The sequence below is a fragment of the Panthera uncia genome, assembly GCF_023721935.1.
Source record: "Panthera uncia isolate 11264 chromosome B3 unlocalized genomic scaffold, Puncia_PCG_1.0 HiC_scaffold_1, whole genome shotgun sequence".
NCBI lineage: Eukaryota > Metazoa > Chordata > Mammalia > Carnivora > Felidae > Panthera > Panthera uncia.
The window spans coordinates 133629135-133646197 of NW_026057582.1; the positions used below are offsets into that span (position 1 = coordinate 133629135).

The 17063-nt window shown below is 48.8% G+C and overlaps 1 protein-coding gene across 1 annotated transcript in view; it reads left to right on the forward strand.

The window, feature by feature from the left end:
* The window catches only part of LOC125908959 (A-kinase anchor protein 13-like), a 68357-nt gene that overhangs the window by 21446 nt on the left and 29848 nt on the right, over positions 1–17063 (forward strand). The window contains exons 2-4 of the mRNA XM_049611916.1: positions 4899–5097; positions 7693–10753; positions 14981–15114. Coding sequence (XP_049467873.1) covers positions 4899–5097; positions 7693–10753; positions 14981–15114 — 3394 coding nt within the window. The remainder of the gene's footprint in view (positions 1–4898; positions 5098–7692; positions 10754–14980; positions 15115–17063) is intronic.

Genomic DNA, 17063 nt, shown 5'->3' on the forward strand with positions numbered 1-17063 from the left:
ATGTTTCCTTGAATGGTCTTTGAGAATTCCATTGTGAAGCAAGACCATAAAAAGTTCTAGCTGGGAGTACTTAGAAAAAAGAGGGTAACTTAATTCAAGAGAAAATAATAAGTTGTGCCAGAAAGGGAGAGTTCTCTTAGGTCGTTACGTGAAGCAGCCATTATCGGCACTTCTAGATGTGTAATGATGTAGACACTGAACGGGGGTGTGACCGACGTTAGAGCAGTTAGGAGGAGGAGGGGGCCGGCTGCGTTCAAGTGTTAGGGAGGCGGCACGTGGCGAGCTAAATAGCCCCCTTCAGTGCTGGGGAGTCTGTTTGTGATGCCTCATCCGTCCTGGATCCCTCATCACTCTTCTGCGTACGTGGCTGTCTGTTTTGTCATCCTGTTGTTGGAAGAGCGTGGATTTTCTGTAACATAGCCCCAGAATGTTAGGCCAGATTTACGTGTGTTAGTAAGCCAGTGCCTTAACATGGACACGTTGCAGCTGTCATGCCAGCGAAGCTCGTGTCGCAGAGCGGAACGAGACAGTTGTCATTCTGGCGTTCACAGCTGAGCAGCCTTGGTCGTGAAGTTGTGTGGCTTTCTGCTTTATATCCACACGGTGCACGTGGGGTGCTGCTCCATAGAATGCTTAAGAGGAGAAGGGAAAGCCTAGGCGATGGGGGCATACACCGTGCCTGCTTCCCTCCCAGCAGACAGGCGATAATGGGAAGTCACAGCAAAACTTTGGGGCAGGAGGAGACCTCACTGTTGCCTTAAGATGATCCTGTTGGGTAGATTTGGGGAGCGGTGGCGGGTGTAGGGCAGCTGGCCTGTAACAAGAGTGACTGCAAGAGTCCAGGTGACTCAGGGCCCGTAGGAAGTGAAGTAAGGCGCCGAATGGGAAAGCCAGAACCAGCAGGATGTTCTGAAGAAGGTAAGTGGTGTTACTAGGGATGACCACTGTTAATTCATGGAAATCAGTCGGGTTGCTGCCGCCTTGGGGGGTGGGGGAACATGAAACTGAGTTTTGACGTCGGAGAATGCCCACCGCACATTCTGGTGAAGACATGGAAGTCGGTGGAAGTGTGGGACAGGAACGCGGACTTTGCAGCTGGAGAGAGATTTGGGAGGTGGGGTGGGACTGTGGGAAAGGAGGAAAGGAAGTGGGAGAGGGTAGGAAGCTGATGTGTGCTGTGCTCACATCCACCATGTGAGGAGGAGGAGAGAGAGCCAGAGAAAACCGGAGGAAAATAGGATGGTTCTTTATGAACGTCCAGAGAGAATAAAGTTCAGAAGAATCCAGTTGCTATTTTAAAAGTCTGCAAAACTTGAGGGTGACGAGGACAAAGAAAAGCCACCGGATTTGGTATTTTCTTATCAGTGGACACCCGTGACCGTGATGTTTTAGTGGCCAGTGGAGTGAGGGGGAGCCAAATTGCAGAGCCTTGAAACGTTTGGGTGACTGGTGCCGAGGCGGGAGGGGACAAAGTGTAGAGGACAAAGTGGGTCAGTGGGTTGACAGCATTGTTTCTCAAAGTCAGCACGACTGCCAGTCTGGGCCTGGTCATCCCTCGTGGGGAGCTGTCCTGTGCATTGCAGAAACTCCACCCACCCACCCACCCAAGGTGTGACCACCAGAAAATGTCTCCGCTGTCACATGCCCCCCAGGCGCCAGATTCCTCGGTGAGATCTGGTCTCCAGGGCGGAGTGCAGATTTATGCTGCTGCTTCTTGACCCAGCAGGGCCCCAGTAATCCCTTCTGCTGCACCGCCCCTCTGTCTCCTGCTGGTGGTTTAACCGCACTGGTAGGCAGGCGGGAAGGAGCTGGTCCAGAAGTGGGTGGAAAACAGCAGGCAGCCGGGGGAGCATTACCCCGTCAGGTACCGAGGGAGGGCAGGCGGAACAGAGCAAACACACTGTTGGGAAGGGGTGTCTTTGACGCTGGGGGGTGGTGGGCAGAGCCATCTGTTGGTGGATTAAGATGGTTTTAGCTCCCGTTAGGTGGTCTCAAGCTTCTAAGACGGGCAGAAAGGTCACCCAAGAGTGAAGTAGACAAGGTTAAGGCTGGGCCTTTGACGAAATTATAGAAAGTTTCACTAACACACAAGTGAGTAAAAGCATTAACAGACCAGCAACGAGTCCTGGCTCAATAGGGGACTTGAAAAAATATGTTAAAAACATGAATTAAAATCTCGGGGAAGACAACCTAAAACCCAGCCACTGTGACACTATTTTTATTTGTGCATTTTACTGCCTAGACTTACAGTTTTATGCTTTTTATTTTGCTTATTTCACTGAATGTTGTAGATTTCAGTGTTACTGAACTATTATTTCAGTTATTTGTGATGGCTACGTAATAGTCCAGAGATCAGTTTATCAAATAGGCCTCTCATTACTGACCAGGGGTTGTCCAGTTTTTAATACTATTATACCTAAAGTTGCAGTAAACGTTCTTATGCCTGGAGTTTTGCCACATTTTATTAGTGGGTTCAGTAAAAATTTTATATGATGCTGAACACAGAGCACAAAATGTATTGGCTTAAAATGCCGCCTCACTGGGGTGTTCCTATCCCACCACACTGCTTTATTTTTCTCCAAAGCACTTGCTGTCTTCCAGAATACCAGTTGTTTTATTTAATCTGGCCGTCCTCGTCTCCCTTGCTAAGTATAGAAGTTCCAGCAGGGTAAGGATTTTGGTTTGTATCACCAGCACCTGGAATGCTTCCTGGCACACAGATACTTGCTGAACGGTGGGCTTGACCCAGACCTGCAGGCACGATGGGTTTGGAAGGGTGTCAGCACCAGGTGTTCCCAGAAGTCAGTGGGAGAATAAATGCATTGACTGGTCTTTGGTATCTAGACAGACTAGGAAGCAACACAAATTCACAGGGACAGTGAGTCGGGAGACGGAAGGGTTCTTGGCACCTGGGGGGGGACTGTGGCAACAGAAGCACCTTCCTCTGGAAGGAGAGCCTGGGAATGGCAGAAGGTAAATAGTCTGTGGTTACAGATGGCAGTTTCTCAAGGTTTAGACAGTAGAAAGGAAGCAGTTCGAGAGTTAATAGTGGCAAGGTTGGTGGAGAATTCCATTTTGCTGGGAATGGAGTACGTCACTTTTTAGTTGCCCCTGCCTCGGCAGACAGTCCTCTCTTCTTAGTGGATTATACTTGGTTCACGCTGGGATGGGGTCTGTAAACCAGGTTTTGTTTTCAGAGGTCTTTTCTTAGTGGAGTATGGCTGTAGGAGGTAATCTGAGTAATCAGCTATGCTACCGATTCTGTCAGACAGTTAACCAGAGTTAGTGACAATGGCAACCCAAATTGAGCTTCAAAACTCCGTTTACAGAGAAGTCACGCCCCTTTATTTGGTATAGCTGATTGGTCACTTAGTCGAGTCATTCAGTTGAACCTTTCAGTGACTATCTTATAAGTGGAATTGACCCTGGAACAGTCCATTGTTGGCGCAGGGGTGCGAACCCTCTGTGCAATCAAAAGTCGAATGTAAGTATAGACTCCCCAAAAACCTAATAGCCTACTGTTGCTCGGAAGCCTTACCAATAACATAAACAGCCAGTTAATGTAAACTTTGTATGCTACATGCATTACGCACTGTAATCTTCTAGTAAAGGAGCCCAGAGAAAAGAAGATGTTACCGAGAAAGTCATTAAGGAAGAGAAGATACGTTTATAGAACCGTACTGTATTTCTGGGGAGAAAAATCTGTGTGTAAGTGGACCCGTGCAGTTCAAACCCCCGTTGCCCAAGAAGAGTCAACTGTACTTTTCTTTTTGAGGTCACTTCATTCAGAGTAGAACGACCTGGTAAGCACATAAGGATTTAGCCGAGTGTATACCAAGTTCATTTTAAGCAACTGCTGGGGTGTCGCTCATGAGTATGGACATTACAGTGGTTTTCTTTTGGAACAGCCTTCATTGTTACTCAGCCAGCATACAATTATTCACTTCTGGGCTTTCTTATATAACCTATTGTTAGTTTCAAATTCCAGTTATTATCTGGTGAGTTGTTAATGACAGACAGGTGTGATTTAGTAAATAAAACACTGCAGAGAGGGAGTCGTGTGTCATCCCTCCCATTTGTCCGTGGGTGGCATGTCTGTTTCTTCTTCATGCTTCATTCTTAATTCTTCATTTTAAAACAATGATCTCAAACGTAGCCTTCCTCCTTCTTCCAGAATCTCTGGGGTACTTTACCAATCTCCTGGTTCATAAAGAGAATTTATGTTTTTTGAGGCCTTTCCCAGAAATGCTTTTTTTACACACCTGTGCCTTTGTCGGCCTTATTTCATTTATAACGATACTAGTTGAGCAAGGTTGTTTGTTTTCCAAATGAAAAAAATTTGAACTTGGAGTTCTTAGAACCAAGTGGTTTCCTAATTGTATTGACAAGAATAGCGTATATGGCATCCAGTCGTGGTCTGTATGGTTGACTTTGAGAGTTGTCAACAAAAGTTGGAGTGCCCTTGCGTGGGTTGTACTGATTACTTCTTCCCTTCCCAGTATAGTCACTGCAGTTAATGTGTGATGTAACCCAATTTGAGAGAAATGCGTAATAAGCCGTGCTTCTAGTGAAAACCAGGCTAAGACCATCCTCCTCACATTTCCTCATTAAGTTGGTTGTTAGCATAATATTAACTATTTTAAGCTCCCAGACCTCTCTTTATCTTGATCAAAACATCATTGTTTAGGAGGAATCCTGCAGTTATCATTTAATCCATTTGTGACCTCTTCTGAGGGGGATGGAGCAGTTAGTTAGGGCCATGCCTGAATCCCTGGGGAAGTGCCCAAACCAGACTTCTGCTGCAGGTCCCCCAGAGCAGCCGGGTAAGAGCAGAGGGCTGGTGCTGAGCCGCCGGGAGCAGAACGTACGTGTGTTAACCAGCAGTTGCCTGTTTCCAGGGAGAACGCCAGAGAACCAGACTCCTGGAGCCGTCTATCCTATGAGATACCTTACGGAGACTGTTCTGTGAGGCACCATCGAGAGCTGGACGTCTATACGTTAACCTCTGAGTCCGAAGCGCATCATGAACCCCCATTTCCTGGAGACCATTGCACTGGACACATATTTAAACTTAGGAACATCCAACAGCAGCTAATGGTAAGGAAGAAAATGTCCATTTTCAGGCTTTTGTGCCCTCACTCTTTCCCCCAGTGAACCTTGCTATAATTGGAGCCTAAAAATGCTGTCCTCGCAGATTGTGAAACACCCTTAGGGCAGTTTTAGTGGTGTTGGATGTTACACTTACAGATAGGGGGCGGCAGCAGGGGGCCGCGGGCAGTTTTCTTTCTTTTTTTTTGCCATGTTTTTGAAATAATGAAAGATACACGTACACACTGCAGATGCAGAAACATACGCAACAACTAGAACTCCGTTTTCCTGGCATCAAGGGAAATTCGTCTGTTTATAAATTTGTCAGTTTAGCTTTATAAAACTGAGCAAAACAGTTCCTGAGATGGTTGCTATACTCAGAAATAAAGCCTCACAACTGGTCCAGTGAGCGATGATAATGTTACTATATTTAAATTGATAGTTGGATGGTAAAAAGATCACTAAAAAAAATAAAGATTTTATAATCCACTCAAGCCTTCAAGATAAAGTTGTTGCCAGACGTAAAAACATTACAGACTCCCTGGTAGCATTTATTATGCATAATATAAACGTCATATGGGTACATGTCTCTTGGCCATAACATCTGAAGGCTAAGTTTACATAATTTTTCCACCCAGTTTATTTCAGAGCTGATTTGATTTGGAGAAAGCTTGACAGTAATTTCATTTAAGGTCGTCTAGGGTCAACTCAGTACCGGAGGCCTCTTTGGGAGCAGGCATTATTTTTGAGGTCAGCAGGCCAAGACACCCCACAGCAGGGCTGTGTGATGGGCCTGCCTTTCCCTTTCTGAATCGTGCACGCCCAGAACAGGCATCATTTTGTTTTGCTCTGAACGGACTGCTGAGTCCGATTTTCCTTTAGAGCTCTTGTTACTGGGTGAATGACGGTCCACTTGAAAATCTCAGCTTGCAGGTGCCAAAGTTACTGTCTCGTATGGGAATGCCTGACAGGAAACTATGAGAAATGAAAACTCGGAGAGGATACGTGCTGTTAGGAGCTTTTAAAGTTGTTTGCGAAACACCACTTGTTTCTGGAACGTTCACCCTTTATTAAATGTAATGACTTGCTTTCATAATTTTTAGGGGACGGTTACATTCTCAGCAACAGTGGAAGCAAATTAATTTGAACACTCTAAGCAGCATAGCGCAAAAGCTTTTACTGAAAATCCACTTTTTGCTGGGGGCGGGGGGCAGTACTCTCTTACTAGAAAGACTTTAGTGAGCATACCACATATTACACTTTCACGTGGAAATTTCTACAATAGGCCCGGTTAGTAGACAGGACTAGTGTGATGTAGGAGAACCGTTAAGTGCTTACTGAGAGAGTAAATGAACTAGAGAGGGCACAGTAGATCTGTGTGAGACCATTGCAGTAGGTCAGACAGTGGGGAAGAGCGAAGCCAGATGTCTTACAAATAGTTTCTATGTGTTGAACAAATACTAGTATTGTTAGAATTCCTGAAACCTTGGTATAAAAGGCAAACCAACCCCAAAGATGAGCTGTGTTTTTCTCCATTTTTCCTAAGCCTTGTCTAAAAGTACATTTGAATTTTGCATGCTTATAACCTTAAATTAACTCTAGGCTTTATTTATTTTTTCCAACATTGTATTGTAAATCTGTATTTCAGATTTCACTGTGGTCTTCATAGTTCACATTTATGTAACAGCTTGGCATCTGCCATCAGGTTGAACGACTGTGATTTTTTTTTTTTTAACCATTCCCGTATAGTTAGTTATATCTGTTTGTGTTTTTTAAAATACTGCAAAGTTGCAAAATGTAATTTTGAGATGACCTACAATATCATCAAGCCACAGTACTTTCTAAGAACAATCAAGAATTTGGTATTATGGGGAACCTGGGTGGTTCAGTCAGTTGAACATTAGACTTCAGCTCAGGTCACGATCTCATGGTTCATGAGTTTGAGCCCCGCATTGGGCTGTCTGCACAGAGCCTGCTTCAGATCCTCAGTCCCCTTCTCTTTACCCCTCACCCTGCGCATGAGCATGCGTGCACGCTGTCAAAAATAAACATGGAAAAAAGTTTTTTAAAGAATTGGGTATTATTAGTTTGATATGTTCTTGTTTAATGTTTGGTACTAGATAACAGAGGAACTGCTTTTTTTTTTTTTTAAAAGTAAAAGAATATCCCCTATTTACTTAAAAAAATTTTTTTTATTTTGAGAGTGGCGAGGGGCAGAGAGAGGTGGAGACGGAATTTTTGGGCTCCACACTGAACGTGGTCGTGGAGCCTGATCTCAAAAACCGTGAGATCGTGACCTGAGTCGAAATCAAGAGTCAGACACTTTTTGCACTGAGCCACCCAGGCGCCCCTCTCCCATCAACCTTTCCAGAATGAGTTCATAAAACTTAGGAAATAGTCATCTTGTATGTTCTTGGCCATTTTTATCTTTCCAGTGGATATGCAGCTACAAGAGAAAATGTGTTTGTATCTATTTAGATCAGCTTACCATGTGATCGTAGGGCTGGAAAGGCAATGAGCGGTCTCCGGCAGGAGTTTTGCGTATAGGTGTCAGTGCCCTCTTCCCAGGGACCGTTCTTAAAAGTGTCTTTCATTTCCTCCTAGAAAACAAACCTTAAGCAGATGGACAATCCCATGCCCTTAATGGTGACAGCACAGGATCCTTCAGGTGTGCCCGCTGCCCAGGATACAGACAGCCAGTGTCTCTGCTGTGCCTCAGCCCCCAGGGACGGCCAGCAGCGCCCTCTTCCCGAAGACACCGCAAGCTCTCCGTGCTGCCCAGGGAGCACTGCCGGGGGGATTGCAAGTTCCTGCGATTTGTCAGGTGTGGCTGAGGAGGAGCACACAGACTGTTCCTGCGGGAGGAGAACTGCAGGCGTGGAGAGAAAAGGGGAAGAGGTGGAGGCAGCACGTGCTGCGGACTGCGGAGCCGCATCTGGGCCCAGCCACTGCCTGCAGAGTGTGCCTCATTGCGGAGGAAACGGCGCAGGGGGCGTCCCCTGCTGTGGACTCAGAAACGGAGAAACTGGAACAGAATCTGCCGCACTGGCCGCGGACCAGGAGTCTCCAGGCGCTGGAGACCACGTCCCGCAGGGAGACGTGGCCATGCAGCCGGGCACCGCTGCCATTCGACATCTGTCTGGAGGGGAGCTTGCAGTCGGCGTCCCAGCGACTGCTGGGGACCCAAAATGTGATCTCGGGAACACAGACACCCCCACCCAGAAGAACGTGCTCGAAGCTGGGGGGAGCACGGACGAAGAGGTTGCCAGCTCTGGTGTCAGCACGGCTGGAGCCTGTGATGGAAGAGGCCCGAGGAAGCCTGCAGGTGAAGCCGGCGCTCCTCACGGCGTCCCTGCCACTGCTTCCCTGGAGGCTTCCAGACCTGTCGAGTGTTCACCTGCAGGCAGTAACGGAGAAGCCTCCACCGTCAAAACTGCAGAGACTGAAACTTCGCCAGGTTGTGAGGGGGGCGCTGGGGTTCCACCAAATCCGAGCCCCCCGGTACTTGCGGCTGCAGCGGAAGACACGCCTGCCAATGGGTTTGAGCCCTGTGCTCCCTGGGCAGGCACAAGTGTGCCAGCATCGCCCTCTGGCCTAACTTTGCTTGGGCCCCAAAAAGACACGGCAGACCAGGAGGCAGAAACGGATTCACCGCCCATCCAAAGCCCAAACAGCGAATCACCCCTCTGTCCCCCTGCTGGAGGTGGCAAGCCGTGTGCTGTCTCCACGCGGCAGCAGGACATGGTGACTTCTGGTGGTGTGTTGACCGCAGAACGCTGTGATGACATAGTTACCCGGCCTGAAAGCAGCCCCCCAGGACTGCCCCCCATGCAGCATCCACCCCCTGCCGCCTGCCGTGAAGGTCCACGGGCTGGCCCGGCCGCCCCCGGCCCCGTGCGAGATACCCAGGAACATGTGGCATTTTGTCGTCTTGAAGTTTCGGATATGAAGGGCCAAGGAGAAGGTTTGAAATTAGAAACCAACTCAACAGATACGCTCGGGGTGCGTCCGCACGCTGCTGCCCTCGGAGCCGAGAAGGAGCTGGTGCCGGACCAGGCAGTGACATCAGACAGGGCTTTTTCTCTGGCAGGCGGTTCAGGCAGTGAATCAGTAACCAGAGATGACGCGCTTTCTCTTGTCCCCTCCCAGAAAGAAAAGGGAACAGCAGCTCCTGGCCTGCACACGGCTCCAGACGGTAGAGATGGCCTGGGCGGAGATGCGAACGAGCCCCTAGAAGACGGCGCCGCAGGCCTGCCCGTGCCCTCCGCCGCTCCTCAGCTTCAGCCCAGCATGGGCAATACCAGTCCCACGGCACTTGGCGACGAACAAGGGGGACCCTGCCTCGCAGCAGCCCCCGAAGTTCCGAATCTCGAGGGCGGCGCGGACTCTTCTCTGCTGCCTGCGGGGAAGGCCACCGTGGCCTCCAGTTCCATTTTGACTGAAGAAGGGAAAAATCTGGTGCTTCCAGAAAGCTCTGAAGCTCAGGGACAGGGTGGCAGGGATAAAGCGGTGACTTGTTCCCCTGTTAAGGAAGACACGCTTTCCTTGGGAACGTTTCAGGAAGAGCGGAGAACACCACCTCCCGGACAGGAGGCGCAGGAACTCCGTGGAGAGCCCGGCTCCGCTGGCTGTGCCGAGGACAGAGCCCTGGAGCACGGCAACACGCTGGACACGCCCTCGGCCTGCCTTGATGCAGAAACTCAGCAAAACAAGGAAGTGGCCCCACCGGTCTCGCCACCGACTGAAGGTGGGGCTGCACAGAGCCTGGTGCCGCCGGGAGCCGGGCTGGCTGCAGCCCCACGCCAGGAAGCCCTGGGTGCAGAGCAGGGCAGCTCGGCTCCCTCGCCAGGGCTCTTACCAGATGGGGCTGAGGTGCAGCCTTGCAGTCGAGCTTTTGCTCTGGATGCTGGAGTGCAAAACCTTAACTCCCAGGGAATAAACCCTGCTTGTGAGGTGAACGGAAAGGCGGCGTTGGATGTCGCCGTGGCTAACGCTTTACCGGGCACCGTTGGGGCCAGGAGACAGGCCGCATCACACAACACACGAGACCTCCCGCTTCCAAAAGCCTCTTTGAGCCAGGAGGAGAATATGATCCTGGGGTCGCCAGGAGCTTTACCAGACAGAGGAGTGACTGACCCACAGGGCGCTGCGACTCCAGAGTGGCTCCCTCTCGGTTGGAAGGAAGCGGACCGCGGCAGCAGCTTGGGCAGCTCCGGGGAGGCACCGGTGGACACCCAGGCACATCACATCCTACGGCAGCCTGTTGCCACAGAGGTCCCCCTGGAGGCCGGGCTCCCACGCGCTGGTGACCAGGCCCCAGGCGGGGAAAGGAGCGCTGCGCATCTGCCCGACAGCGCCGACTCCATCGAGGAGGCCGCGAGTCGCATTGTGGAGGCCGTCCTAGATCAAGTCAAGGCCTCGGGAGCACTCCTCACTGGGCGGGGGACCAGTCACATGTCACTGTCCAGTCCTCCGGAGTCAGGCCCGGTGACCGAGCGGCCAGTGAGTGCTTCTGCAGGGAACGCGATCGCTTTTGTGCCTGGGCAGACCCCACAAATGGGCGGTGTTCGTGAAGAAGCCCCTGGCAGCCTCGCAGGGTGTTGGGCTGAAAGCGGGGAGCTGGAGAAGATGAATCTGCCTGCTGACGGACCTGAGCCGGCAACAGGTAAGCAGAGCAGAATACGAAAGTCCCAGCTTGTGGAACAGATTCCCTGAAGAGTCTCTGAGACGTGCTGGCAGAAAGTGGGCGTCTCTGTGGTTTTAGAAGCGTCTTTCATTCATTGGGTACATTGCCAGGTTCACAGCAACCGCCCCCCCCCCCCCCCCCCCCTCCCGCCCCCTCCCGCCCCTGCCCGCCGTCAGGACAGGCACGTCAGCACGGGGTTGGACAGATTTTGCTTCCTGTATTGCAGACTCCTGGCTTGTTTGATTAAGCCTGTCACACCAGGGCAGTGGGAGTTTTGTTCACCGAGAAAATTGTCTAGCGTGCAGGTGCTTTGCAACGATAAAGGAATTTAGCAGATGTTTTTGTCCATGTGGCTTAGTCCTTTTCTCTAGAACTGTGAAAAAGCAGTGCTGCAAAAACGTGTTTTGCTTACAAGCCCGGAGCACTTTTCTTCCCCTGTCGTCCTGGTCCGTGTCCTGAGCAAATAGAGTCAGGGTGGTTTCGTGAAACAGCTCTAAGTGTCGTTCTGTGCGCGTGACCCCACGTCCAAAATGGTGGCATTAGGTCATTGGGGAGGGGTGGGGGAGGGGAGCGGAGAGAACGCCCTCCCTTTCCTGCCCGCGGAGCCGACTTCCAGCTCCATTGCCTCTTGCTCTCGGGCAGCAGTCTGGGAGTGCAGGCCCCCGCGCAGCGCAGGGCATGGGATGCAGGATGTCCGCCCGAGTGCGCTGAGCCGCCGTCACAGGGCACACGTCGTGTCTGCTTATCTGGGTGAAGCAGCTGTTCCGAGCAGATTGCTCGCACAGCAGCCTGTCCCATCTGTGGGTAACCATGTCCAGAGAGAGCAGACAGAAACCGCTGTTGCTCAGTGGAAATAAATGACGTGAATAAAACTTCTTGGGGGTTGAGGCTGAAGCCGAAACCAGAGTCCAACGTGGTGCAGCCGTTAAAGGTCGGTTCGATTCGCACTTTGATGCCACCACCTGTTTCCAGGTGTGGACCGAGGACCCACCTCCATGCTCGCCCCCAGGCTGCAGAGGTAAGAAGGAGCCTGATTTGTTTTTGTGGTTTGTTTTTGCTGTTTTTTCCAATTTTTGAAAATCAGGTTAAGTGTGGTAGGTGTTAAGAGGGTGGGGGTGGGGTGTGTAGAGAAACAAACAGACACAACGAGGTTGCTTAGGAAAGAGAGTAACCTCAACCCCGTGGGCATTCTCCCCGATGAGGGGTCTTTAACCATTTATAATCTTTTCTCCCCCCGTGGAAGGCTTTAAGAAACCCGAAGTAGTGTGTTTTTGGTGAGGTGAGGTTTTTAGTTCTATTCATGTTTTGGATTGTCAGTGATAGAAATTTGTTGGCCGCTGGCTCAGAGCTTAAATGAAAAGGTCTCTAATTTTTAAAATAAGATACAACAACAAGTCTATTTTGGGGGCCCTGGCAGGTTGACATTTCAGAAGAATAGGGAGTGGCTGTAAGCTGATGCCGGGCTGTGTTCTCTTCATTCGGGCGCTATGTCTTTGGCCACACGGGCTGGAATTATTTGTTTTTCTGGCTCAGCAGTCAGAATTTAACCCAAGCAACTGCAAATTATGTGAAGTTTGTGTCTGTAACACCCAGAGAGAAGAGGTAGAAACCAGGGGAAATTTCAGACTTTGATTTTCGGTGGTACGTAGCAGTGGTATAGACGCTAAGAGATGAGTTTTAAGATTTTGAGGTTTCAGGAAGGAAAATGAGCTGAAGTTTCAGCAGTGTGTCTGCGTTTAGAGTTGGTTGTTATGTGTGGGCGAGTTGCTTGTTCTGCTCCCAGGAGGAGTCATATGTGTTCCAGGCTCATGATCTTATATTGCAGAGTAGCCGGTCATGAAGAAGTAAGTGCTTTCTTTGGGGGCGGGCGGGGGTGGGGGGGTGGGGCGGGGAATGCCAGGATCAGGGAAAGTCCCTGGTCACATTGCCCTGGAGACAAAGCACCTGAGTGTGATCTCAGCCAAAGGGTATTTTCTGGGAAGTTTACATTCCTGGATTTACACATACTCTTTTATGAGTGAAGAGACTTTGGTTCAACTGTTGATTTGGAACAAGCCACATGGCTTTGGCCTCTGTTTTTATATGCTGCTGCAGATAAAGCCAAATAGAAATTAAGATGAGAAAACACGAAAGTTTTGGTTAGAGACAGGGGATGTGGCCCCTCACCCGAGTGCATTGATCACAGTGGTTTGGGAAGTTAGTTGTACTTGACTGAGCCAGGCCAGGCCTGTAGAAATTCCCAGCACCCCTGTGTCTCAGTAATCACTGTTCACCGTTGTGATTGGTCGCTGCTTGCCAAGGTCCATATTTTTGCTAGACGGGTATAGGATAGTAAGGTTGTGTCAAAAATTATACCCCCCAAATAAATAAAAGTCATCAACCACCAGAAGAAAAAATGACTACTTACTTAGAAATGTTTTGATTAGGGAGTCCTTCTTGAGGGGATTGCCTACTCCAATTCTTTTCACTTTATTTACATTTTCTCAAATGTAAGGTAGAGTTTGATTCTTTGGGCCAGGAAACTTGTTTTTGCCCACTTTTAAATTGCTAGTAAGATCGTATAATTATAAACGGGGGCAAAGGAAGAAGAATTTATAAATGTTCATTAATAGGAATGTCACATTCCTAAATCTGAAGTAGATCTTTGGGCACGTCATAATGTGTATTAGAATAAAATCTTAGTAGAATTTATTCTTTGGTGAAAGAAACTCTTCTGCCCTTTGATGTAGGGAACGTTTTTTTTTTTTTTTCCGCCGAAGCAGTTGCATGACTAGATGAAAACCAGCCACAGAAAAATTTCCACATGAAATTGAGGTGATAGTTCTATTTTTATCTGTATTGTCAAGGTGAATTTTTACCCTTCACTTAACAATGTCAAAGCATGAATTTGCCTCAGACGTTCATTTTATCACTTCCTTCCTGTATTTGCTTGACCATGTGGCGGTCAGGTAACAAAAACCATGACAGCTTGGTCTGGTGAGCATAATTCTAAAGAAAACGTATAAAAACATTTTCTTTAAAAAAAGGAATTCCAGGGCTCCTGGAGGCTCGGGTGGTTGAGCGCCTGACTCCTGGTTTCAGCTCAGGTCATGGGCCCCGCGTCGGGCTCCGTGCTGAGCATGGAGCCTGCTTGGGATTCTCTCTCTGTCCCTCTCTCCCCCTCTCCCTCACACTCTCAAAAATAAAATAAAACTTGGGGCGCCTGGGTGGCTCAGTCGGTTGGGCGTCCGACTTCAGCTCAGGTCACGATCGCGCGGTCTGTGAGTTCGAGCCCCACGTCGGGCTCTGGGCTGATGGCTCAGAGCCTGGAGCCTGCTTCCGATTCTATGTCTCCCTCTCTCTCTCTGCCCCTCCCCCGTTCATGCTCTGTCTCTCTCTGTCTCAAAAATAAATAAACGTTAAAAAAAATTTTTTTTTTAAAAATAAATAAAATTAAATTAAAAAGGAAAAAAAAAAAAGGAATTCGTTGGGGGCACTCTGGCTGGTTTAGTGGAGCATGCAACTCTTGATCTCAGTGTCATGAGTTCAAGCCCCACGTTGGGTGTAGAGATTACTTAAAAATAAAAATCTTAAAAAAAAAAAAAAAAAAAGGTGGCGGGGAGAGAGAATTCCTTGTTTATGATTATGTTTTGGTTTAGGGAGAAATAAAATTAAAACAAAATGTGATTTGCCAGAACACTTCAGTCTTGTCCCTTGCAGTGATGGATAGATGAGAGTGTGCAAGTATGTTTTTAAAGAAAGTCAGACCCTTCTTAAGGGCTTTATCTCATTCCCAGCAGGTCTTTCCTCTTTGTGCTGTGCAAACATAAACATCTCTGGTCTCTTTGATGGTGATCAAGATGGACTACCTGGCTGTAGCTATTAATCTGTTTCCTTGAAGCTTGCGAATGTTCTTTTCCACATGCAGTCAGTACATACTCGAGATCTGTGAGGAAAAGCCCATAGTGAAAATGGAAGTTGAGTAGACGTCGAACTGGATGTCGCCTTAGCTGCAAACCCCTACAGAGGACAGGGGAAAACCGAACAACCCTGTGATAAAGGACTAGCTCAGCACGGGGTCCGAAATGACACCAGCTCCACTTGAATACTTCCCTGTGTAACGCAAAAGCAAACAAAACACGTGAAGCCTGCAGCGAGTTGTGTAAACAGTAAGACAACGGGGTTTGATTTTTCAGATGCGCTTTGTAACCCCCTTCCTCTCTTCAGAAATGCCAGACCTGAAAGCTGCCGACGAAGTGGATTTTCGGAGTAATGGGAGGACGGGCGTGGCCTCTGCAGAGGTGGCCGTGGGAGATGTGGCCACCACAGCAGAGATGAAACCAGGCCTAAAGACCCAGGCGGTAAGTGGCATTAAGTCTGTGTAAGCACAAAATGTGTTTAGCTTTGTCTGTTGTGTCTGATTTATAGCCTTTTGTTTGTTTGGGCAACGTTTGTATTTTTTTAAACAACGGTATTTCCCCCTTTTCTCTTGTTCCATCACGTATAAATGTGGGTGTGTTGCTGCAGTTCAGCTTTCGTAGACCGTGGGCGCCGCACCGCGTAGCTGTGGGGAGTGGGCCCTTCTCCGTGGGTCCCTTGGCGATGGTAACGAACAAGATTTTCCCTGAGCACAGGACTTTGGCTTCTCATCACGTTGAACATGTCACAAAATGAGAATTCCCACAGAACGGGCTCTCGTAACCCTTCTTAAACCTGATGTTTCTTTCTTGGTACAGAAAACTGAGAGCAAAAATGAGATTTTAACTTCCAGTTCTCTAGTAGCTGTCTAAAATGTGTAGCAGGTCATTTTTAGCGACCAAAAAAATAAATCGGTTCAGTAGTTTTTTTCATAGCAGCTTCATTGAGTTATAATTCCCGTACCATAAAATCCACCCGCACAGGTACACGGCTTCGTCGTTTTCAGTATGTTTCAGAGCCGTGCAGCGGTGACCACGGTCCGCGGTAGCGGCCCAGCACCACCAGCCCGTCCCGCCCCACCCTCCGGGGGTCCCTCATCTCCCGCCTGTTGCTGTGCGTCTGCCCATTCTAGAACCTCACGTACGTGGAATAACATGGAACGCTGAGCTCTTTTGACAGCTGGCTTCTCTGACTCAGCTTCCTGTTTCAAGGTTGAACCGTGTTGTAACATCGATTAGTATTTTGTTTCTTCTCCTTGCCAACTCCCACTCCATCCTCTGGATGTTCCACATCTTGTGCTTGTCTCCACTTCTCGGCTGTCGTGGATGATACTGCCGGGAACATTTGTGTACGAGTTTGTGTGGATGTATGTTTTTATGTGCCCAGTAGTGGATTTGCTGCATCACTGGTAATTCGATGTTTAATATTCAGTGAGTGTTCAGAAATGTTTTTCTTCAGGGTCTTGAGCTTCTTTCTGTTTTTGTTTAAAGCTATTAACTTAAAACGAGGGAACAAACCTGTTGAGAGAAACTGCGCTCTAAACCTTAGAGTCCCTACTGGTTAATTAATTTTTTTGTAATGTTTGTTTATTTTTTGAGAGAGAGAGAGAAAGAGCACGAGTGGTGGAGGGGCAGAGAGAGAGGGAGACACAGAATCTGAAGCAGGCCCCGGGCTGTGAGGTGTCTGCACAGATCCCGACGTGGGGCTTGAACTCACTGACCGAGATCATGACCTGAGCCACGTTACTGGACTAAATCATATTTCCCCTGAGAAAATCCATCATCTTTGTCTAGACGTGACAGTCCCCGTCTCTGCTCTTCACAGAGTAGACTCTAAGTGGTGTTTTTCCTTAGAGTTACCCCAGCAGGTAAACAGCACACTGTACCCTCCCAGACTATTTCAAGTGTATGAGCCGTGATAAACAAGCTTCATTTTATTGGAGTACAGGGGTAGGGAGGTGCGGACTGTTCTAGCCCACTCCCTTTTACAGATAATATTCGTGACTAATGCCTGGGCGGCTGCTTGTAGAGCAGGCATTATTCAGACCGATGCTGCTCTTGCCCCTAGGGAAAGAAGAGAGAACACACCCTGCATGGGTACACGTGTGTCTTTGTTTCCAGACAGAAGCCCCTAAAACAGGGAAGGAACAAACTCACATCCTTGAATTCAAATGCCCGTCTCTCGGTCTTCCGTGTTAACACAGTAGTGACGACCGTCATGGAAGACAGCTTGCCGCTCGCCCACACTCTGCCCTCCCGTGTGGCTGGCTCTGTCCTCGTTGTATCTTGTCTGTTAGAAAGGAGGAAACAAAACGTTCCTTTTTTTTTTTTTTTTTTTAACTTCCTCCTCCCGTCCTTCTCGCCTCCCGTCCTTCTCGCCTCCCGTCCTTCTC